Here is a 25000-nt window from a genome sequence, read left to right on the forward strand (position 1 = left end):
TAGAGGGAAAAACTTGCAAAATATCCAGCACTGTCACATATGTTCGGATGATTTCGAACCCTCCTGTTATGAAGGCATCTTGGCCACAGCGGTAGATGCGACAGTTGCGTGTAATTGATGAAATGTTAACTTTGTGACTCCATCGATTCCATTTATACCCAGTGAATAAGCTATGTTTTCTTTATTCAGGAGATTTCAGTGGCAAACCCGGTGCCGGAGAAGTGAACCGAAAAGTTGTTTTTGCAATAAACTGGGAAACGTCATTTCGTCAATGGTATTCGCGCTTCAAGCTGGGTTTTATAAACTCGGCAACAATCACAAACTGTTTAATTTAAGTTTGAGAATTCGTAAAACTACGAACAGATCTAGAGTTATGTGTTAACTTCATACATGTTGTTCATTTCTCGCAGCGCTCACAATCCATGTGCTTGACTGAGACCCACAATGGCAGTTTGCAGCACTTCTCTTTGCAAACGCACGGTCGAAAGGCTAGAATTCTACTTTACACAACGAAAAGCTTGATCTGTTGGCACTTCTAAGTTAATAGAAATTAACTGAAGCTTATATATAGATCTGTTAGCTAAGAGCTATGAGCATCACTAGATGTCTGTAAGCTAAAGTTAGTCAAATTGAATTGAAATGACAGACAAAATAATACCAGCCAACAGAATCTCGTAGTAATCAAGTCGTATTTCCCCTTCTTGAGTCTTCCCTTTCGGTTGCTTCCTCTTCCTCAGATCCTGAACTTTATCGCATTTGTTTGAAAGAATATGGTTCAAGTTCTACCATAAATTTACGTGTATTAATGACGAAGAAAGTGGAGTACTATGTTGAGACCACCTGCTTGCTTGAGCGCAATGACGTCACAACGTGGCGGCATGCATTCCTTTTTTGGAAGTAACAGGAAGAAAAAGAAAACAAAATGGTGGGCGTTCAAATTAGGAAAACAACCAAGGATTTTTGGCAAATACAAGGCCTTTCAAGATGAATAAGGATTTTTCTTGTTTTTTTAGGTAAAGGATGTTATATTTTGACAATGATAAGACACAAAAAAAATTAATCCTCTACCCTTCAGTTCTCCTTTAAACCATTCCGCTCCAATTCCATATGAAGAGGTGTCCGCTGAAACTGTAGTCTTGAGTTGTGGGTCATAAATCGCTGGAACTGGTGTTGAAACTAACTGCCTCTTGATCTCTTTGAATGCTTCTTTCTGAGCTTTGTCCAACATCCAGGCACTGCCTTTGGTAAGACGATCTCTTAGGGGCTTGCTGATATGGGCTAGGGTGGGCAGGTACAGTGTACTTGCCCATCTGATTGACCATTCCTAAAAATCGTCTTAGTTCCGAGACATTTGCCAGCGCTTTTGTGTGAGTTACATTGTATTGCGCCAACCTTCTAGGGATCAGATTTGATTCTATCTTTTCTGATTACATATCCCAGCAAGGCAAGTTTCTCCTTGGCAAATTTGCATTTCTCAAGATTGAGTGTCACACCGTTCTCTTCTAGAGGTCTGAAGGCGGCTTGTAATAATAATAATAATAATAATAATAATAGTCTAATTATACACATGAAAAACATCACTGAGTAACAGAAGTGTTCAGTTTACAAATTTCTAAAATAATTATCTAAAATTAAGTACAGTTTTATTGATAAAAGTACTTTTAAAACGTTCAGTCCTTATTCTCAGTATAATGAAAGAGTGGCCCCTGTTTCTTAAAACTCTATCCGTAGTTGGCGGTAAGAGGTGATGAAGTGGATTGTCGGGAGACTTACCGGTAATTTTCTCCCAAAGCTGGCGATCCTTGTCAGATAGAATATTCAAAACAGAATAACATTCTTAAGTATAAAGTACCCTAATTTAAAAGCTCTGCATGTATTAAAAAAATTATGAATATGGCTAAGATATAAGTTATAGAAAGCACCACCCCAAACCTCAATAGCATAAGTAAAAATTGAAAGAATTAACTGCTTAAAATGAAGATCTCTAAGTAGTCGACCAAAAACCCATACACATGTAGTATTTGCAGACACGCAAAATGTGAAGATGAGAACTAGCTTTGAATAACATAATAAGATCAAAGAGTATATCCCAGTTCGTTGGATTATCCTCAAAAATAACTCCTAAGAGTTTTAATTTAGATTTACGCGTAATATATATATTGCAAAGGGCCAGGTTGATTTTTTTCTTGGTCGGGCTCTTTGTGCATGTGTGTAAGTGTCTACGAACACTAGGAAGTTGTCCATTTGAAATGCTCAGGTGCGGATGAGATTCCAAATGCAGAGATCCACATTCGCAGTTGTCCAGTCACCCCAGATGACTAAAAACCTGTTCAGACAAGTGTAATAACTCCAACGGTCGTCTGGACGATTTAAGTTTTAATAAATGTCCTTTCATGAATGTTATCAAATGTCATAACATAGAATGACCTTTTGTTCTGATCGCTTTTCATTCAATGGAAAATTCCAGAAAAATAAGGAATAAACGTGCCGAGGGTATAAGCTGCAGGTTGAAGGTTGCAGGTTAGAGTTGCAGGTCACTAATTCATCATGGCTAAAACAACGCAAAACTTTACTAAATGCTATTAACATTAGGCCTAAATATTAATGTTTAAGCCTAAGGTTAGCATTTTTGTAAAGCTTTGGGTTGTTTCAGTTATCTATAGTAAAACAATGATCAGCAACCCTAACCAGAGTGCAACCTGCAACGTCTGGAAAAGTGTGATTCCCAACGAACTATCAACACATTTTTCGTTGACTGAAGCAGAATTATTCTTTTAAGATGTGTCGTCATCGGTGAAAGTCATTGTATCGCTAAATGGTTTAGTTTTACTAAGATATCTATACTGTTAATCCCGGTCTAGCATGTCTTTCATTCCCGGTCTGGCATATCTCCTACACCTGAAGCTACCTGATCTTTTATGAATGAAGTCTCAATATCTAACATAAAGTATTTGCTGTAGGTACAGTATTACAGTACATGTATTAAAGTTAAGTGTTACATGTACAATGTAGGTTGCATGTAGCATATTATGTAGAAGAGAAAATGCAGCTGTACATCTTAACATGAGGAGCAGAGTTCAGTAGGGGCCACTTTGTGATAATTATTGAAGTCTCAATATCTAACATAAAGTATTTGCTGTAGGTACAGTATTACAGTACATGTATTAAAGTTAAGTGTTATATGTACAATGTAGGTTGCATGTAGCATATTAGGTAGAAGAGAACATGCAGCTGTTTATCTAATTAACATGAGGAGCAGAGTTCAGTAGGGGCCACTTTGTGATAATTATTAATAACCAATTTTATTATTAAAAACTGAACTACGGATATCAGATTTCCAGTATTTTCCTTGGCTCGCCAGACACAAGCTATCAGTTCATATACCTAGTCCTGTACCTAATTTGGTCAAGGAACGCGTCAGCAATAACTTAAGCAAGCTGAAAACATTTTTGCAGGTCTGAGGAGAAAATGGCCAACAAAAGCTGTTCTAGACTGGAATTGACCAAGGCAGAAATTCCCAGGAACATCAAAATAGAGTTGTTGACCCTGGAGTTTTTAATAAAGCAATTATTCTACTAGGGCTTGCTGGATATAAAATGATTATAACCAACTCGGCAGTGTGTTCCTCGTCGGTTATCTATCGCTTCATATCCAGGGCACCTTTGTAGGTTAATAAATTATTGTGAACTGTCTGTATTCTAGACACGAGTGATGGAAGAATTGAGCAAGAGAGGAAGGGTATTAAATGTTGTGACGCTCATCAAAATGAGCAAGCCTCTGTTATTACCTGTGCAGTTATGGACATGTCTGACCAATTTGGCTGTAGACATCATGAATGACTTATTGACATGAGGAGACACATGTACATGTAGATAAATGTTTGTATCAAGAATGAAGTAATTAACAGGTCATACATGCGTAAATATTTCATTGTATTTTAGAACGTGACAAGGTTCAGCGGCATTTCAAGATATTTAGAGAATCAAAGGAGCGTGAGATACAGGATTTGTTGCATGCCAAACATGAGGTTGAATTGCATTCCCGGCAGCTTTTGTCAGTGTCATCCCAGGATGAGAAATTGGATTTTGTGGATAACATAGCAACAGAACCCTCCTGGGCGTCATCATTAGCAAGTGATCCAAGTGTGGACAGCTTAATGCAATGGACATCATTCCGAGGACCAGAATTCTTGCACAGCCCGGTCGATAAAGATGGCCCATTTACTAACATTAGTAGAGGTATGAAATATTAGGCCTTAACTACAGCAATTTTTTTTACGCAAACAGCTGTAACACAGAACCACAGGAGACAAGATCTGAGAGTAAGGGACCTGTGATGCTGACACCACCCTTGCATACTTCATAACATGACCGTAATATACATGTGTCAAGTGCTTGGTATCATTTTTATTGCTAAAAGAAATGTGAGTTGCAATTGTTTTAAGATAATGTAATGTACTGTTTATACTCTGTTGACCACTCCCTGTAGAGGCTTTTCAGGGCCACTAAAGCAGCTCACAGCATTGGCCAAAAGCATACATAAGGTGCCTCTGGCAGTGGCTTATATGGTCCATGTCTGATGTCGGAGCACAGCACCACAGCCAGATGAAATTAGCTGTGAGTCAGTTTTGATGAGGAAGGAAAACCGGAACTAGTAAAGGACACTCCTGGCAATGAACGCTGTCTTTGGCCTATCCTTCTCTTCCATTTTAACCTGCCAATATTAAACTGCTTGCAAGGTCTGGTGTACTAAATTGGCATGAACCTGATAAGGCATTGTTGGAACCATCTGTGTGAGGTAGAGGAAAAGAGTCTTTTTTAGTAGCAGAATTGAGGTGATGGTAATCCATGCAGAAATGAGTAGTCGCATCGTTTTTATGGACCAAGCTAGTCAGGGATGCCCAGGGAGTGGATGAAGGTTCAATGACTCCACGCTTCATTATAAGCATTGTCTCTATTTCTGTTGCAGCCACCTCCCACTGGCTGATGGGTAGATATCTGGGATTTTGATGAATACAAATGTAGGCTTGCACTTATCACATCTTAGGCAGAACAAGAAAACGTGTCAGGAAACTCAGCCAACAGTGCTGACTTTCACTTTCTGTACATCATTCCGACATGATGTAGTTCTTTCAAAGATGTCCTCTAGATGGCTTGGTGGGTGGGGTTACTCTTACAGACTATTCCAGCAGGCGATGATACAATTCATGTGACTGACTTGCGTGCAAGCCTGACATCTGCAACTTCCTCCACAGGTTCACACCATGCAGCAATAGTGTCTTCATAAACAGTTTGGGGTTGGTCTGTAGGGCGAAAAAGCCTCAGTGGGGTGACATCATTACTAAGGTCCACAACGAGTCTTTGCAACCAGTAGTGTACTCTTAGTGAAATGTTCCTGCCCTTCAATGACAGCTAATGAGGCATGACAACAAGGGTCAATGATTTTAGCTGAGATGAGGCTTTCGCTTCAGTGAGGTATATTGTATTGCACTTGTCATTTGGGTAGCCACTCGTACACGGAAGCAAGGGTCACACAACTGCCTCACACAACTCATAGCATCCCTGTCGTAAGGTTAACTTAAAATTCTTGTGTTTAGTTAAGTCCATGCCAATGATCTCATCCAGCTCGTTGTGTGCTACCCACTCATCATGCATTACTGGCTTCTCCCCCAAGTGAATGCTAAAACATTCTCGGACAAACAATGGAAGGGAACTGCCATCGACAAGAAGAGTTCTTGTGTCCACAAGTTTGTACAAGCGGCGATTGCTCAAGAGGTGTTAATGCCATTCAGCATGGAAGGCTTGACAATGGTGACATTGGCCCCTGTGCCCACAAGGAAGGTCACTTATCCACCCAAAATTCTTCCTTTTACCTCAGGCCCATCTTCTGTGGTTGTACATGTACCGGCTGAGCCGTGGGAGCCTTGTGATAGAGAATCCAGTTTTGCTGCAAATGGTCAAGGATGCCACAGGTGAAACAGCTTGAGTAATTTCTTGGCTGGAACCCTTTGTCAAAGTGACGTCCCTCATCAGGGGTTTGCAATGGCCTATCTTGTGTTGCAAGACGTTTGTTTACTACCTGCCAAAGTTCGCCAACCAGTTACCGGAGGTCACTGTCTTGAGATGGTGAGGGCACTAGTGGGTCAGAAGAAGGTGGAAGGACATCTTGCATCTGGATCCTAGCACGATGTCTGTCAGCCACATAGAAGGCTTTTGTAGCGCTGTTGTGAAGGCCTCTCGCAGGGATTTAGACATTGCTAGATGGATGCGCCAATGTACCTCACTTTAGGGCCCTTGGTCATGGATGGAGGCTGCTAGAAAGATGGCATTCAATTGTCCATGAATAGTCCGTGAACTAACGCCATTGTAGGGACCCATTTTGGCATGCACTAGTTCAGTGGTAGGGGTCAGGGAACTGAACATCCACTGTGCGCTGTTTTTTTCTGATTGTTCTGAAGCTCATCAGAACCACTATCCCTTGATCTCTTTACAGCATTTTTGATTTCCCTATGGCTTACAGTCTGTAAATCGCCGGTGTTTGGCGTTACCTTGCTTGAAGTGTGCTCTAGTGGATTGGGCATGAATGATTGCAAGGCTGTTGCCTAACAGGAGCCCGGTAGCCTGGGGCTCCCAAAGAATAGCTCTGGGCGCCTTAACTTTTGACAGCAACACCTTTCACTTCATATGTTGGGCTCCTAAGTTCTCAGCGTTTAGCTCTGAGGGCCCCTTTAAAATTTTCTTAGGCAGCAGCCTTGGATTGGTCACTGTCATGACACAGGTTGCTTCATTGTGGCCTGCGATTCTGTGCTTTAACTAACTAATAAAAGTTTCTTGTCTATCATTGTTAGGAAAGCTCAAGGGTTAGTAGTTTCCACTGTTTTGTACAGGCAGAGAGTTGCCTTTTTACAGAAGCGAATCCTTGTTCAACACGCAACAACATCACCTGAAGATCTCTTGTGGCGGCAATCTATTTGTTAAGAAGTCGCTTTGGAAGGAGTTGATCGCCTTCAGGATGCCAAACTTTCATGGATTGGGCTTACTTCTCCATCCCACTGAAGGTGGGAAACTCGTTTCAAAGTTTTTGGATGGTGTACTGTAGCTTGATTGATGTTGTCATTGCATGGAGCATGGAATGCCATGTGCTTGTGAAATACAGTGTATGAGATGAAGTTCAGGATGAATAGACTACCTAACCACTTTCTTGAACGATCCTCCACTGGAAAGTGTGTGTGATCCCAGCGCTGCCACCAAATAGAATGTTACCAATTGGGTATACATGTAGGCTAGTAGAAAACATAACACAAGGTTTATTCTCTTTTTTCCTCCGTCACATGTGTAATATGTCACATGGCAAACGCTAGCATTGCTACATGTACCTTATTATTGTAATGATGTTACTCCATAGGAATGTAATCTTTTTTTCAATCGGCCACGTAACAAGTTCTCCCACTGGTTTATTTCAGATGACTGGAATGCTGTAGCACCCTCAGTACATCAGCTGATGTCTTCAAGTCTTCAAGCACCAGTTCAGGAGCCGGTGATTCGAGTATACTTGTCAGCTCCTAATGGGATGCGAAAAGATGTGGAACTGTTTAAGCAGGTTTAAATCTATTGTAATTTTTACTTGATAGTCAAATCTCCTATGACACAGGAAGACTACATTAAAGATTGCACTGTGGAAATACATTTTTTGTGTGTCGTGCGTGGGAGGAATCTCATAGTTGTTTTCAAGGGTGGAGCAGGATGTGGTAAGGATCCATTCTTAGACTTTTTTGTGGGTTGAGTTTGGTGGTAATCCTTCGGCTATTTCACTCAGACAAGTTGGCGACCTTTTTACCTACATGTAAAGTGAGGTAGTTAAAGACAAGTTCTTCCCAACTTAAGATTGAAATTCATTTTGACAATGACAACAGTTGGTTATTTTACTTAGAAACCCCTGAACAAAATTAAGGAACAAAAACGTTCCTGTCGGAATTATTATGGTTGCACAGAAGGTTCATTTGTATCTTCTAATTTTTAGCTGTATATTCCCAACCTTGAGTGGCTTTGTGAAAAGCAAGGCAAATTTTTGATGGTGGTCCATTTTGAGGATCCAGAAGAACAGCTGAGCGATCAGGTAGTGTGAATGTTTTCAGCGGTTTCATTAACTTTGATTCTTGCAAAGAAGGTCTCAAGGGTCCTGCAAAGAAAGACTGATTGTTAATTTGTAGACCAAAAGGAAGAGTACGTAAAAACTGAGCGAAGGTGATGATAATGACTGGCTAAGACTATTCAATTTGTTAATAGCGTGTCAATTTTCCCATTCCCCACCTCCTTATGAGCTTCCCTGCATCTTATCTAGTTTTTGTTAGTATTGCATACAATGTGAGCAGCAGATCTAAGAAACCATGAGAAACCATGATACAAACTCAAGGGGAAGCAGAGAGTTTGTAAATGTGATACAGGTCTGACGGGAATGTTGTATATGGCTTATTAAACGTCAGCATTTAAGTGTTAATGCGTACACTAGGTATTTTTGATGATGCAAGACTTTTTAAAGGCTTGGCAGTGATGTCTCTAAAAAGGCTTATGGTGTATGAGGCCACCTTAGCAGAAACAGCCATCAGTGAAAAGGGACTTTGCCAAGTGCCGGAACATGAAGATGAAGATGACTGTGTGCAGTATGCAGTGGTAGAATATAAAAATTTGGTTTTATCAACGGAGTTGATAATGTAAATTGGCCACCGTACAGAGATTCTAATTCTTAGAATCTCTGTATGGTGGCCAGTTTACATTATCAACTCCGTTGATAAAACCAAATTTTTGTATACTACTTCCCCACCGACGCAGCACCACAGTTTCTTTAGAAACTACCCCTTCATTCAGTGGTAGAATATGATTATTATTGAAATTTGTCTGAGCTAATTGAAAAAAAATTGCATATGTTTGTAAGCAGGCATGAATAATGATTGTTTTTACCTCCGTGTTTGTACATGTAGGAGTTTGCTGCAAGAGTTCAGATGAGATGTAATCAAATCCAAAACAGCAAGGTTTTCATTGCTTTTTTAGGGGAAGAGTCAAACAGGTTGGTAGTTTGCTTAGAAAATAACTCATTGAGATGATAACAAAGACATGACATTGTATGTACAATAGGATAAAAAGAGAGAAGACAAAATTAAATTACAGTAAGACAGCATTACGGAAGGGTTGCATAGTTTGTGAGCAGACATGCATGGATGTTACATAAACTCTTTCTTCTCTGAACCAACCCCCATTGATGAGTTAACATGTGTAGCTCCGAATGAAGTAATAACAATTGTAAATACTCCATTGATTGATCACACAGTAGACAGTAGTAATGTTGGTGGTAATTTCATTGACAGAAACTTTCTTAAAGCTGATTATAATAATAGTAAGCAATTCTTGAGAAAAGTGGAGTACTCTGATTGTCTGTTTTTCGGTCTGGATTTTCCAGTACGGACCATTACCATGGAAACGGGCTGTTCCATATTTTTTCACTCTCCAGGGAAATTCAAGTTAGCAAAACACAAAAAGTTCGTAAAATTTTAAAGCAGAATTAATTTTTTTCATCACAACAGTACAATATAATTTATTATTATAGCAAGTGGAATTAAGTTTTGAATGTAAAAGGTTACCATTCAAAGTTTGCTGTTGGAAGGTGACGGTTGCGAACATTCGCAAAGCGGAGAAGTGTCGGATTGCTCAAAGAAATGAAACCTTGTACTGTAATAAACAAATCACTAACCTCACTTGCTCAGGACCATACTGGATAATATTGGCCCTTGGTTATTTTTTGTATGGACCTCACTGCACTCTATCTCTACTTCCACGACTTTGGCCAATATTTCCCAGTACGGTCCTCGTGCCTTCCTCCTTATGTTAGGGTAAACAAAATGTTGGATACAAGCTCCTGACTTTACTCCAACTTTACTCCTCCAGTTGATTACTCCAACACGAGAGTGGTCTTCGACCTCTCTACGATAAACAAATGACCGAGTAATGGCATTATACTGAAGTAAATCAAAACAAGCAACACTAGCCGTGGTATTAAAACTAAAGAGAACACCTTCACTTTCATTTTTTTTTTTAATCAGATTTTCCTCTGAGGAATATAATCAGGCTCATTTCGCCAACCCTGGGAGATGTAATGCCATCTTCTGCTTTAAGGATCCAAACTGGGATGGGTATGTCTAATCTTCATTTTTAGAAAGTTTTTAAAACATCTTTGGTTTTGGTTACCACACATATCACAGCGTCTCATGGCGGTTTAATCACAATATTCTTTCTCTAGAGTGAGATCAGACGTCAAGTTGTAAAGGTGCCTCTGGCAGCTGCTATCAGTCCATATTTGTTCTCACCCACCCACCCAACCCATGCATGTGTATGAAAGGAGGACAGACCACAACACTGTGAGTCTCCCCCCCCCCCCCCCTATTCTTCACAGTCTGTGGGTTCTTCAAAGGGGGCAGTGTCGCGCTTTTTCAGTTCAAAACTAAGATATGTCTTTGCATCAATCAAGACCAAAATATAATGGTGTAGTTTAATTTGTTGCCAAGAACATAATTATTGTAGTGCACTGAAGCTATTCTTTTTTATTGGCATCCATGGATGGATATGTTTCAAACTAGTCAATGTCTAAAGTTGGCATTTATGTTTGTGAGGATGGCAAACAGCTGCATATCACTAGCCTTATATCAGGCATTTCTTCTGTTTTATGGGGAAAATAATATTACACTGTATCGTGATTATGCAAAGGATGCAGATTTTGGGGAATTACGTGGATCTGCATCACTGCATCCTGTCAGATGCCATGTACAAGTGATCCCTTTTGTTTATAAAGGACTGAATTTTAAAATATCGAAATTGGTATATTGGGTGCTACATGAGAGATTGTTGAAGTTGGGGAGAGGAGCAATAGGACACTTCGTGATGCTTATTAAAATTGGCTTGCATCTGTATTTAGGTTCAATCCCGGGCAAATCTCAATCATTTTGGGATGAAATTCCAAAAGCAGCACTTTCTCCCCAGTTACAGTATTCAAAGATCTTGGGAATTATCGAGTCATTTGGTCTAGCCAGGGCTTAAAGGATTCAAACACTGAAAGCTTTGTAATAATATAATTATTATTTTTCAATCTGAATCATGCTCGTCTGGAATCGAACCAGATGAGCCTTGGATGTATATATTTTCTTTCCTTGTGAGCAACCAAGCAGCCTCTGAAATAGATCTGGTATGCTCGACAGTACATGTAGATCGTAGTTACTGGTCACACATGTACATGTAAGTTACTGTTGTGACAATTTCATCATTGTTTTGGTGTCTACAGCTGTATTAACCCAGCTCGTGTACGTGTGAACTGAATTCTACAGGGTCACACATGTACTGTTACCTGTCTTTTAGTCCGGTATAAAAATATTATTTGTGAACATTGTTCTTCTTTAAAATTAAATTATCCATCTAGATATCCTTCGTTGAAGCATGAAAGTATTTACTTGGCTGAAGAGTTAAAAACAGAAGTTAGGAAAGCAGAGAATGTTAAGGTTAGTGCATTCACTTTTACATGTAAACAACCACAAGACACTTTAGCAACCACTTCAAGCCACCGTGTGGGGATGCATTAATTAGCTGACATTATAATTTATGTTTTTAAAAAAATGACCATGGAAACTGCTGTAGATTTTAATGTTTCCAGCCTTGTGGGTTCAGTTCAATTTCACAGCATTCACCCTTCTAAAATTTAATGTACTGGATTGTGGATGTTTGTGCCATTTCTTTTGAGAGTGAATTCCTGGTGTTTATGTGTATTTTGTCGCATTCAATGGAAGTGCTTGGGATTTCTTTTGCAGTTATTTGACAACTATGAAACATCAGAGAAAGGAGCTGAACTTGCATACCGTGCACTAAAAAGTTTCTTAATCAAGGTACACATCCTTTCTCAAAATGGTATATAATTATCAAACTGCATCTTCGCTCCTTGTGTAGAGCAATACTTCCCTTCTCCATAATCAAAGGCGTAAGTTTGTGTCTTCAACATTTCAAAAATTCCACTTTCAACCGAATGGTGTGCCAATATTAGTAGGGTGCTGCATTAGAGTGCTGCTATGATGAAAAAATCACTTTTCGTTTTTCTTCACATTTCGAAAGTCCTTAACTTGTACAGAATACTTAAAATTCAAGATTTTATGCAATCATTTCAAGAGAAAAATTATTTCTTTTGATGGCGATTATTTCAATTAACGGCCCGCCATTACCGGTAGTTGGTGTGGTTCTGACAGATGAGCCCTCAGAGAGCTGGATGGAAGAGAAAATGACATCATTAACTCACAAGTTTAAAAATGCAGTGTGTGAATGCAGCTTAATTAGTATTCAGAACACAACTTTGACAATCTGAAAGCCAGAAACTCTCGTGCTGCATACTAATTAAGCTGCATTCACACACTTCATTTTTAAGCTAGTGAGTAAATGACATCACTTTCTCCTCGATCCAGATCAATGAAAGCATATCGGTCAGAACCACAACAAGTAATGGCGGATCGTTAAATGAAGAAAGTGGAGTTAAAATAAACAGTTTTCCCGTTGAAATTACTACAAAAAATTTCCCCTTTTGAGCCTTTAAGGCAAGGACGTTCAAAAATGTTAAGAAAGTGAATTTGAAGAAAAGCGAGAACTGTTTTTCATTGTAGTAGCACTTTAAGAATGCAACAAGAGCATTGGGTAAATTAAAATAATCAAGCGACATCAGTTTTATGGTACACTGTACACTCTAACTGACAGAAAAGTTAAAAGTACAAAACACTTTTAAACTCAACTAATTTTGTTTAACTTAGGTTCTAAAGCCTTAAACCTCAGACTTTTACAAGGGAGCGATTCCTAAACAACAAAACCTACTGACAGCTGATTAAGCTCTGAATTCACTGTTTACTTCAACTGACACAAACTCACAGTAAGCATTGAACCACTTGACTTTAGGGTCAAACTTCCACAGTAGGAAACCAGACAGTAAATCCACTATAGTTCACTTCAACAATAGTTCTCTGTAGCTTCCATAGCAGATATAGCTTTTCCAAACTGTCAGTCTCTTCCGACAACAACAACAACAACAAACTACTTGATATTAATTTCGCAGAGTCCTTATATACGATAATTTCATAATCTAGAACATTCTGGAAGCTTACATTAAAGCTACATGTATTTGTGTAGGATTACATCATAATCTATTAGAATTCTCTAGATTTCTCTATAGTGTGATCCTAGAAAGTTCTAATATTTACATTACCTGACAAAACGCTCTAGAGTTTTTCAGAAACTTATTTGGTCTCCATAACACCAGACAGGTCTTTTGGGTTTTGATTCAAGAATGAGCTACATGAACTTGCATAAATTTCTATTAAAAATCAATAATTACTGATGTTGCATTTTACAGTGGACTAACACAGTGACGAACTTTACTGTAAGTCAGTTTTTCAAAGAAAAGAAATGCACTTTCTGAAAACTTTTTATCAGTGCGGAGATTGTCCAAACCAATACGTTGCCTCTCTCAGGGTGGGTGCTCATTATGTTGAAATGGAGACCAATTCCATGGTATAATATAACTGATTTATCTTGTCTTTCAGGAACTTGGTTTGTTGGATGACCAGTCCGTCTTAGGAGATCATCCCTTATTTGGCAGTTCATTTTGGGGTGCTGCAGATGACTGGGAACAAGTTGAAGCATTAAAAGCAGCTTCAGAATGCTCTTGTGAAATAGGCCTGAGTAAAGTAAGATATTATTTTGACCAGCTATAGAGTTTGTGGTGCTATTGTCGGGAATGGCTTCAGAAGCTAAATAATTCAATTAGGGCATTTTGTCCAGTTGTCTGCATGGCTACAAAAATTTTCGTCTACATGTATTCATAACTTTGACAGAGTTAGGGTTAGGGTTAGCTAATTTTGTAAACACATGTCCATGTAGCTTCAAAAAGTTATCCTTTCCATAGCCATTTTGTGCAATCACAATGCCAGAGCTCAATTTGGATGTTTCTGAAAATAATGACAAGTTTGAATGCCATGTCCTTGCTAGCCATGCATTTAACCAGTCACTGATCTGTAACTGCAATTTATACTAACAGCAATGTTTTGCTGTCAGGGTTTGCTTTATTTTTTATAGCTATTGCATTTTAAATTTGATATTGTTTAAATGTCCCAATGCTGCAATTTTCATGGCATTTTGTCAGATGAGTGTAACTCTGAAAAGAAATTGTTTAAAACTGAAAACCACTGTCCACATTTTTTTATCAAAACCGAAAACCCAGCAAAACCAAAGTTTAAAAACTGTAATCAAACTGATTCATTGGTAATAATTTTATGTGGGTATCTTGAACTTCAGTCTGCATCAGGAGGCTAATTTGAGAAATGGGAGTATTGTCATAGTATGTGCACTGACGCGGCTGACATGCGTAATCACATATTACTATCGCCAAACAAGAAAAACTGGAAACTGCATTGAATACCAAATCCAAGAAAATTAAGTCTTGAACATTATCAATTTTTTGCTGAAACTGAATACCAAATGGTAAAACTGGGAAAAACTGCAACAGATATCAAAAACCAAAAAAGCTGATCTAAAAAAGCCGAAAACGAAAATCTCATTGCCCTGCTCTCTAATACATATGTGTCTGGCATTAGTTCTACAGTGACCTGAATGAGCATGTGTCCAATTGTGCCGCTCCTAAAGCTCCTTTTGTAGTCAAGGGTTCTGCTGGATATGGGAAGTCACTGCTGCTGGCAAAGTGGTGAGTTTGGTTGCATCTGATATGAGTTCATATAGTTGGTTACTACATCAGTCTGTGCTTTAATTAGTTTCTTTCTCTTGAAGCTATATTGTACATTATTGTTTGCGGAGATACATGTACACTGTATCTGTTGTACAGGGTTCACATTTGTGCAGACAAGGGAGCTAAGAGATTATTGCTCTCCATTAAATTTTTTGTTTACAAAGTTTTGCTTCCCCAGTAATGACCTGAAAACCCAGGGGTTTCAATTAAGTTTGCCGTTGATGGCTAGTTTGAGAAGAGCAACCGACCTTCGTCATTGTCAATTTTTTTGTTTGGTTTGGAAGAATCTGTCTTCAATTATCAATTTCAGGTTTAATAGGCCCGGGGGAAAAGTAGCCAACTTCTCTGAGTGAAGTACAGCTGTAGCTGACTCTTTTTGATGATTTTTGTCTGCTGTCTGTGCTTATTAAAAGCACTGATTTAACGGCAATGAAACCTTGCCTTTTTATTGTCCAGTTTAAGTGGCCATCGTGTCATTACAACCATGCATCTTGACAGTTGAATGACTGAAGGGTGCATGCTGTCGCTCAAAAGTCTCCACTTTTATTAGGACTGTCATTCACTCTAACTTGAAAATGGATCTTTGATATGAAAAATATCTGTGAATGGTGGCAAATTGGATTCTTGAGCCCTAAAGTTTCACTACAATAAAACAGTAACACATACAGTACATGTGTGTTGCCTATTCCTTTGACACAGGGAGGAGGGCTGGTGCAGTGGAGAGAGCACTTGTCAGAGGGGTTCGATTCCCAGACTCGGCAGCTTATGAGTTTGTTGGTTCTCTACTTTTCTCTGCGAGGTCTTTGCTCTGGCTACTCTGGTTTTCCCTTCTCCTCAAAAAACAACCTAAGTATTATGATTTGATTTAATTTGCAGCGTCCCCAATAATTACATGTAGAGACCCAGCGCTAAATATGGTTGCCACTATAGATCTTACAGGTACATGTATAATTTTAGTTGAGGTTTAAATGTATTTCAGGATAGCTTTGCAGCAAAATAGCTTGTCAGGAAGACTCGTCTTATATCACTTTGTTGGGTCAACGTCATCCTCCAGTGCAAACCCAATTTTGATGCTACAGAGGTTTACTTCACAGGTACAGCCAAGGTCATTAACAATAGTCTTAAACTTGATTGTAACTTACAGTGTACATGTACATGTATGAACAAGTGCCCAATTACAGTGTGTGACAGCAAAACTATAGCTTGAATTGACTCCTGGTGCAAATTAGGATGCCATTTTGTGGTTATTTATGTAGTGACCACCCCTTCAATTTAAGCAATAATTATTTTATCTCGGAGACATAAGTCAGCTTCAACGGAATTCAAATCCATGACCTCTCCGTTGGTGGTGCAATTTTCTACAAACTGAGTTATGAAGCCACTCAGTTGGGAGGAGGTTAATGTGTTGGGCTCATGTGTTCCCGTGAGAGGTGTCGATCAATGCATGTATTTGAAATACATGTACGGGTCCCGTTGAAGTCACTTGATTTCTTCTGGTGTCTATAATAATTTATTCAAGGACAATTTCTTAAAATTGCTCGGATATGTGTAAGCGCGAAGATCACTTCTTCTTCCAGACTTTCCTTCTTTCGTACGTTATCTATGCTGTTCTGCATTCGCATAAGAAGCAGTTGGGTTTGAATTAATACAGTGCTGTACATGTACAATTGCAAGTCACCTTCAGGACAGCTTTCATTCAATGGTATTGTTATTGATCACCCACCTGTGAAATGGCCTAGTTTGCATTAATTTTATATATCTTTTTTGGCAGCTCATGAAGCAGCTGGGTTCATCATGTGATTTGACAAGTGACCCGGCCCAGTTGGAGGAAGAGTTTCCTCTGTGGCTACAAAAGGCTGCATCAAAAGTCCATGGTGGTGTTACACTTGTGATTGATTCTGCTGACAAACTTCAAGGATCTCCCAGTCACATGCAATGGCTCTTAGATCCATTGCCTGCTCATGCTAGAGTTATATTGTCAGTGGCAGAGAACACATGTCCTATAGCTTGGAGGTGAGGTTTTAGTATGCGGCACTCACTAGGGTAGTTTCAAATGTACATTATTCATCTTCCTTGTTCAGTCACAGTCACATCTGGATCTTGTCACTAAGATAAATGAGTGTCCAACAAGTCAACACTACATAGTGTTCTCTGTTCAATGTTAAATGTTATGCCGTCTCACATGAGAATGCAGGCCTACCCGGGATTTGCAGACCTGGCCACAGGTGCTGCATATGTATCCCCATCGTGGCTGCACCTGGGTTTGTGAGAGCTCTTTTCACCTTGAGGATGTCGATCCTTGCTGTCTCAAAGTCAGAGATGGCTTGATAGCATAAACATATCCATTGCACTCTGTCTAGAGAGCACATCTTCAGTCACATAATTATTACTGCAAACGAGGCATTTATGTGACCAAGGATAAAGATGTACACTGATGCTAGTCATCTTGGTGGAAACACCATAATTGTAGTACGAGAATTTAAGCTATATCTTCAGATGTTGTTCATTTGTATTTAAAGATCATGACGGATATTCAAGGATCCTGTAGAATGTTGTTTGGACTCTTAAAAAGGATCTTGTAAGGGGTCCTTAGTTAGCGTATGTAATCTTAGCTTGCCAGTTGTGTAGAATCTTCTACAGGATACTGAATAAGATGGAGCGGTTCATGTAAACCCACCTTGCATTGAATTAAGCACTAATAAGTATGTCAGTGCCTTGTGGATGTCCATGTTGTCTGCCTAACCTTTTGGCACCTCTGCCAACTGCAGAGTCTCCTGTAAAGCAGAGATAACGTCTTTTGGGCTTCCTTTTCAGAGCATGGACTTCTTTGGAGCTTTGCCCTTTGGATTTCAAAGGAAGTGTTGAACTTTTGCTTTCCTCTCTGAGTTGTCACAGTCTTAGCCTTCCTCAAGAGCAGGTGTGTAAACTACTGTAATTAAATATATTGTCCTTAGAATAACATGAAGATTTATGCAAATAATGTAGGGTGCTCGGTCAAAATGGGTTTCCAAGCTCTGTGTAACTCTTTGTGATTCTAAATAACAAAAAATGACTGAATATTTTCAGAGTTAGGAAAAAAAACCCGGGGTTAACTATGTTTAGTTCTATTTTACCTTCTGAAGCCATTGTGGTATGATATGTCAAAGTCTCATAATTCGTAAGTAAAGGTACATGTAAGTACGATTGTCCGGGTGAGTGTAGTCCTAAGGTTTAGGAAGGCACCGACTGATGTTTTGAAAACCTGAGTGGAAGTCATCTTCAGAGTCAAGTGATTTGTATAACGTCAGTAAATGGTATAAATACTGTCATTGATATTATTGGTCGACTGCCAGTTAAGCCTAAATGTCAATGGCTGTGAAGACTGCAACTGAATGATGCATTTCGATCTGTCTGTTGGTTTAAAGTATTCTGTCTATATTGTTGTTAGAAAAAGTCAGTCAATATGTCTGTTGTTGATGTCATCAATGTTGTTTTTAGGGTGCAGGAAGCTGTAGGCATCGGTTTAGTGGTGTCTTTCCTCAGTTAGTAAACCAGCTTTCCAGTACAATCTGTTGATAGTAATAATTATAATAATAAGTACATTACTTCGACTTTAATGTTAGTCAGTAGTTTCCATTAAGTACATGTAGTGCACACAGCTACTCTAAGGCTGTTAAGGTTTGTTTGATGTAGGGTTTTGTCATTGTGATAGTAATTTTTTGTGTATATTGTTCATAATGTTTGTATTTGATTTTTTCTTACCACGTTCTTTACTTTCAAGCCATAAATTTGTCGACTGTAACTTAGTTTAGCGGTATTATTGGAAGTGTAAAATAATACATTTTGTCCCATACTAATGTACTTAAGTTTTCAATTACTAAACAGGTGACTAAATTGCTTCAAAATTCATCTTCTGAAGGCAGATTCTGTCCAAGGTTTTTGTGTTTTGTGGCAGCAGAATTAGCTGAGTAAGTCCATGTCAGTGTCTGATTGATGATGATGACGACAATGACAATGAAATCGACAACGTAATACTGATACCAGTAATAAAAAACAGAAAAAGAACCTATAGGTTATCCTGACTCCATCCACAAGGTGAACAAATTAATAATGCCAGAGTTTAATACCCTGGCCACCAACGACCATGCTTACTGTCTTCCCCAACTATGCATTGCCACCAACCTCTGTATTGCCGGCATGTGGTTCCCACTTAAGTGGATTCACCACTGGACATGGTACAGCAACGAGGGTGTTATGCGGAGAGCCCTAGGCCACATCATTAACCGTTGCTGGCGTTCCTCCATCATGAGCTGAGTTGGTTAGGGCGTTGCACAAGCATCACGAGGTCACGGGTTCACAGGTTCAAACCCCATTGAAGTCCTGTATTTTTCTGGCTTCTCTACGCAATAGCTAAAATTGCATTCATAACTGAGAGGATCATAACTTCACTTGAATGAGTAGTTTGCCTGCTCCATCGAAAACCCCTTCTCTGTCCTGGCTGCTGACAACCTTGGTGATTGGGAGACTTTGAAGACTGCTGTCAACGAGGTTGCCACTGAGTCCATAGGCCTATACACCGACACCCCCAGACAGCTTCGGATTTCTGACTTGAGTGACATCAGGTGGCGCAGCTGCATGGAGATGTCATTGAATACCGCCACCTCAATCAGGCCTGCAACCAAGCCATCTTCGCACATTGCAAGCAGTTCTGGGACTCAAGGACACCGCCTAGTGCAATGATCAGAGTCTGGTGTACTGCCTTCTCTGTAATGCTCGCAGTGGAACCTGCAAGAGTGAGGTCAAATGATGGTGGTATCATCACCTCCGAAGCTGATTGCCTGGGTCGCTGGATAGAGCAGTTCCAGCGTTCCCCCAATTCTAACCTAGTTGCCTCCTCCAGCAAACCGCATCCAGACTGTGGAAAGTACGACTGCTTGGCTAGTCGCCATAATTCATCATGTGTGGGTGACAGAGGAGCTTCTGGACGACTGGAGACATAGGGTCATACTGGAAAAGAAAAGGATACCACCTGGTTTGCAGCAATCATCGCAGAATCACCCTGTTATCGATCCCAGCTAAGCTATGCACTTGCATCCTTCTTCAGCATTCTCTTCCTGCCATCAGATACAGATGCTGTTCCTAACAGGCTGGCTTCGTGCCTGGCCAATCCACCACCAATGACATCTCAGCTCTCCGATTATCATACAGGACCTACGTGAATTCTGCTAAAACTGGCAACGGTATATTGCTTTCTTTGACCTCAAAGCTGCCTTTGATACTATAGGCAGACCAACCCTCTGGAATATCCTAAAATGTCTGGGCATTGCACCCAAGCTGCTCTGGCTCTTCACCAAGCTCTATGACGATGCTGAGAGTTGTGTCCGCATCAACAGCAAGTTTTGATCGATGCCATAATCTGCCAGGCCTGCATTAATTGCAGAACCGATCCTCTTCAGCTGCATCATCGACCTCCTCATGATGGCAGTTTGCAACCGTGTCCTGGGAGTCAAGCTTGGTGACTACCATCTGTCCGACCTGGACTACACTGATTACAGAGCCCTCTTCGGCAACGCCCTCGACGACCTGGATAACGCTCTGCTGGCGTTCAGGAAAGAGACAAACTGGCTTGGACTCAAGGTGAACTGGTCCAAGACGAAAGTGATGCATGTAGGCGTGGACCTGATCCACCTCCCATAACCATCGGGACTGAGTCAGTCAAGTTCGTGAGCTCCTTTGTCCACTTGGGTTTTGAGGGTCTGCAACAACGGAGACCTGGAGTTGGAAGTAATCTGCAGCTTCGGTTTGGTGTCGGGTGTTGTGAGGAGCCTTCAGAGACCTTTGTGGACGTGCCGCAACATCCCTCCCCCGACAAAGTTAAAGATCTACCACACGCCATCCTCTCTGTTCTTTATGGAGCCAAGACCTGGCCTCTAACCCAGTCCCTAGCAGCAAAACTCCAAAGCTTCGACTCCAGGGCCCTAAGATCCATCAAGGGTGTATGCTAGTTTGACCATGTGTCCAACGAGGAGCTCTGTAACACAACAGGCCAACCTGATATCCTGCGCCTTGCAGCCCAGCGTTGTGTTTGCTGGCTCGGCCTCATCCTCTGACTACCTCCAAGCCATCCAGAAGCTATACACGAATTCTCCCCCACTGAAGCTGGCTGGCTTCGACCCTGCAGGTGCCCTATCGCCTGTTGCCAGGATTTCATCTGCCAAGACCTCCAGTAAGTCGACCTAGCACTGGGCAATGCCCCCAGACTCACCTGAAACCATAGGGGCTGTTGGGGCACCGTTCGACTGGTGGACTGTACGCCATCCTGGCAAGAGAAATGATGATAATGGTGAGAGTTAAGAAGGATCAACTGAGTTAAAAGTACAAAATGGGGTAATGAGAAAGGCGGAATAGCAGCAGCTACTTACAAGAACAGTTTTGCTAGAATTTTAGATGTAGAATAAAAGTGGAATATCTTTAATAAATAAAAGTCATTTCATGCACTATGCAATCTTTTTTAGCACGCTAAAATACCTCAGGAGATCTGAGGACAGTTTTGGATTAGCAAATACCACCGGCTCATCCTATAGGAAACGTCATAGGAGTAGTTTGGCCCTTCAAGGAGCAGGTCTCAGCTCAAGGAACAGTTCAAGGCCCTGAGCCTCAAAACACAGACTACTTTCTTCATTAACCCGAAATTAGATAAAGGAGACAAAGCCTTAGATTGTTAATGAGCAACATGCTGTTGTTAAATGCAATGTGTGCGCTGTGTTATGTTGGCTCAGGCTACACAATAATTCCTCCAGTCTATGTGCGTGTCGAGAGGCATAAAATGCTATTTATTAAGATTGTTACTAGTTATAGCTGTCGCTAAAGTGCCAACGAGCCGAGCTTGCGTGATCTGGCGGCTGCAAACATCACGCGGCGTACTCGTGCGGCACTCTCATTGGTTATCGCTACGGTCAATATTTGATCGCTTTGGTCTACATTACAGCTTTTGGTCTACATTACAATTAAATTTGAAGCGCTTCTGAGATTTCGTCCGCCTAAAAATCTTCTCGCGGCTCTATAAGCTGCCGCCTCGCCAGGCCTTCTGTCTTCAGAAGGCCTGACTCGTTGGCAATAAACTGAGACTCAATTTCCAATCGTGCAAAACGGTTATTGTAATTTGGTACCTACTTTGCCTTTCTTGTTACATAAATTTGTATTGTGATCTTACTTGAAAGTTAAAATTCTCGGAAAATTATTACCTTGGCAGTGGAGTCAGGATGACCTTGAATGACCTATGAATTTTATGTTTGAGTGGCAAGACCACTACCTCACTCGGTCGCTGTGTTCACTCGTGAGATATGAGAGAATGTTAGCATCCACAACGAGTTCCACTTTGAATACGAGTCCTGGGATATTGATTATTGCTCGCGTATGCGCACTCGTTGCTGATGCTAACATTCTCTGTCGTTCTTGCCACGAGAATGTAAAATTCGTATCTTCAAGTTAACGTGTAATTTCTTTTTATTAGAATTTTTCTTATGGACAATAAATATGCAGAGAGATTGAAAAGCAGGCTTTAATACAAAATACTGGGTATAAATACAAACAAAAAAAGGCGGGAATCTTGACGATGTTGCTCAATATGACCACTCGTGTTACATACGAAAAATATGCGATTCTTTTAGTTCCCGATAAACACTCCCCTCCATACAATAAATATAAAAGAGTGAGTTTGACGATCCTTCACAACGCGTGAGTAATAAAAATCGTACAAACGAGCCAACCATGAAGAAATTTGTTTTTTATATAAGTACAGTGATCGTAAAGTTAACGAGGTAAGTGTTAATTGAGAGGCAATCAAACCTCTGATCGTGAACAAAAGCCCCAAACAAATAGCAAACTATTTTTGAAATGAAAGAAATCTTTACCCACCATACCTCGATTGAACACTTCTAAAACTTCTTAAAATTTTCTGAAGTATTTTGTGGAGAAAACTAAGCAATAAAAAAACAAATACTTTGAAAACCATACACCAGTCAGCCGCCATGTTTACAAATTTTGCAGTACTGGCCAATCAAAACGCTGACACGACAATTTTTCGCTAGTGAAAGATAAAATTGTACAACCAATCGAAAGCCCGATACGACAATTTTTCACTAGAGAAAACATCGTATGTCGTTTTTATTCTCATCATGGAAATGTACGTATATCTCTATACTTAATATAATAAATTTGTTTACGATACCAAATTGTTTGCTATTAATTTGTTAGGTACAAAAAGAAAAACTTAAAAAGCTTGTTGGACTACGCCTCGGTTTGCTTCTTAAAGGAGGTAATTTTAGTGCAACCTGCAATGAAAGGAAATTGAAAAATAAAAAAAAAATGTGTAAGTTTTATTCTATGTTTAGGCATTTCATTATGTGAAGCCAGTGCTTTCTGCAGACTTTGACTTCATACACTAAGTGATGTGAAGGTGTATTGTGTCTGTTGGAAGCATGGGAAAGTAGTTGCTTGGCGACCAAAAAAAGGACAACTGAAAAAGCATAGTTCTAGGCAGGATTCTAAACTATATCACCCGTAACTCTGGTCGGATGCTCTACCCGTTGAGGTACTAGAACTCCTGCTTGGGTAACAAGACGGTTTATCTAGCTCCTGAATGGACAACGTGTCCCGCTGGTCTGCGGGCTCTACAAAGTGATGCACCTACGAATTTTCAAATTCAACTAGTGACGTTTAAGATGTAATGCGCCCACGGGAAAGATGGGAAACTAGTTGCATGTTGCTAAATGTAGTTAGTAAGTTCAACATAATGTAACTATTTGTAAATTTTTTTGGAATAATGCCTCTTAACTTTGGCCATAAAGTGGTACAAGTTCAGAATGACTGAAATTAAGTCTTTAATCCTGTCGTGTCAAATTTGGCAATTTAACTGCATAGCCATCGCACCGTTCAGTGTTTTTTTGTATTTTGTATGTGAACAAAATTAATTAGAATCATCATCTGCTGTGTTTTGGAACCAAAAAAATTATGAGTGCTTATTTATTCCAAATTGTACCAGAAAAAACCATGTGGTTACTTGCATTGAGCACTGATACATAAGAAAAGATTCAAGGTAGCTTATCGTAATTATGCTTAAGCGAAGTGGGCATATTATGCAATCAGGCAAAAGCTGTGCAATCCAGGGCTCACATTTGATTGGCTACCTGTATGTTTCTCCCTTTATTGACCAATCAGAATGCTTGGTTTGTGCTACCCGAAAACTAAATCTTCTGAAAATTTTCCATGTATGTTATTCGTGGGTTAACAGATCTTTTTGTCTATAGAACACCATGGATCTGTTGTGTCATATCCTTGGCCGAATTGTAAAGGCGTTTAGTCATTTGCTACCAGAGAGGAAGCTGAGAAAAGTAAGTGATTTAGTTTACCTTTTTTATTATGTCTGTGGGGTGGTATTAGAGCGAAGTTTAAAATTGCAGATAAACGATAAATTAACAGACAACCGTTTCAACAAATCATTTAACAGTTATGTGCTTAGCTACCTGGCCATTGAATGAAAGTGATGCTAGATATGACCTTGTTTAGATAGAAACCTCGTTGCTTTTCTAATTAGCATGAGAACAACATCATTGACATAAGAAAAGCAGGGAAGTCTGTACCATAACAAGGTCAACACCAGCCTCACCTTCATTAAGCACATAACTGTAAAAAGGTCTATTGCATAATAAGGCGCGTGCTTTTGACGAAAACAACACAGATCAGCCATTCAAATGTCCTTTATTGGATAAACGAAATGACGAGTGACAAGCTACACTGTATGACAAGCTAAATTCTCGGGCTTTGCATCGTGTTGAAAACAATTTCTTCTGTTGGAAAACTCCTAGGGCCCGTTTCTCGAAAGGCCCGTAAACTTTTCGGGCCCGAAAAGCCATCTGTGAAATTGCCAACCACTTGTTTTGGAAAGCCGATCTTTTAACATGTTTTCAAGTTAACAAAAAGAAAAATAACTGTGAAGTTTTACGAATTAAATGCTCTCCGTTCTTGAGTTCCAAAGGGAAATTGTGAAACCCGAAAATGGCCCATAAAGTTTAGGGACTTTCGAGAAACGGCCCCCTGTTCCGTCCATATTTGGTCAGTTCTTTAAAATGGTTAAATGGCATAATAGTGGAATAATGAAGTACTAAATTATTCGTTGGGTTGCATTATTTAATAAATCATCTTGACTCAG

The 25000-nt window shown here is 39.9% G+C and overlaps 1 protein-coding gene across 1 annotated transcript in view; it reads left to right on the forward strand.

Moving 5' to 3' along the window:
* LOC138049245 (nephrocystin-3-like) overlaps positions 1–25000 on the forward strand; it is a 52591-nt gene that overhangs the window by 6797 nt on the left and 20794 nt on the right. Inside the window, exons 2-16 of the mRNA XM_068895433.1 lie at positions 3942–4238; positions 7463–7599; positions 8020–8115; positions 8978–9063; positions 10094–10183; positions 11461–11539; positions 11846–11920; positions 13613–13756; positions 14663–14769; positions 15791–15905; positions 16583–16824; positions 17626–17728; positions 18676–18758; positions 23047–23107; positions 24099–24182. Coding sequence (XP_068751534.1) covers positions 3942–4238; positions 7463–7599; positions 8020–8115; positions 8978–9063; positions 10094–10183; positions 11461–11539; positions 11846–11920; positions 13613–13756; positions 14663–14769; positions 15791–15905; positions 16583–16824; positions 17626–17728; positions 18676–18758; positions 23047–23107; positions 24099–24182 — 1799 coding nt within the window. The remainder of the gene's footprint in view (positions 1–3941; positions 4239–7462; positions 7600–8019; positions 8116–8977; positions 9064–10093; positions 10184–11460; positions 11540–11845; positions 11921–13612; positions 13757–14662; positions 14770–15790; positions 15906–16582; positions 16825–17625; positions 17729–18675; positions 18759–23046; positions 23108–24098; positions 24183–25000) is intronic.

Source organism: Montipora capricornis, chromosome 5 (genome assembly GCF_036669925.1).
Source record: "Montipora capricornis isolate CH-2021 chromosome 5, ASM3666992v2, whole genome shotgun sequence".
Classification (NCBI taxonomy): Eukaryota; Metazoa; Cnidaria; class Anthozoa; order Scleractinia; family Acroporidae; genus Montipora; species Montipora capricornis.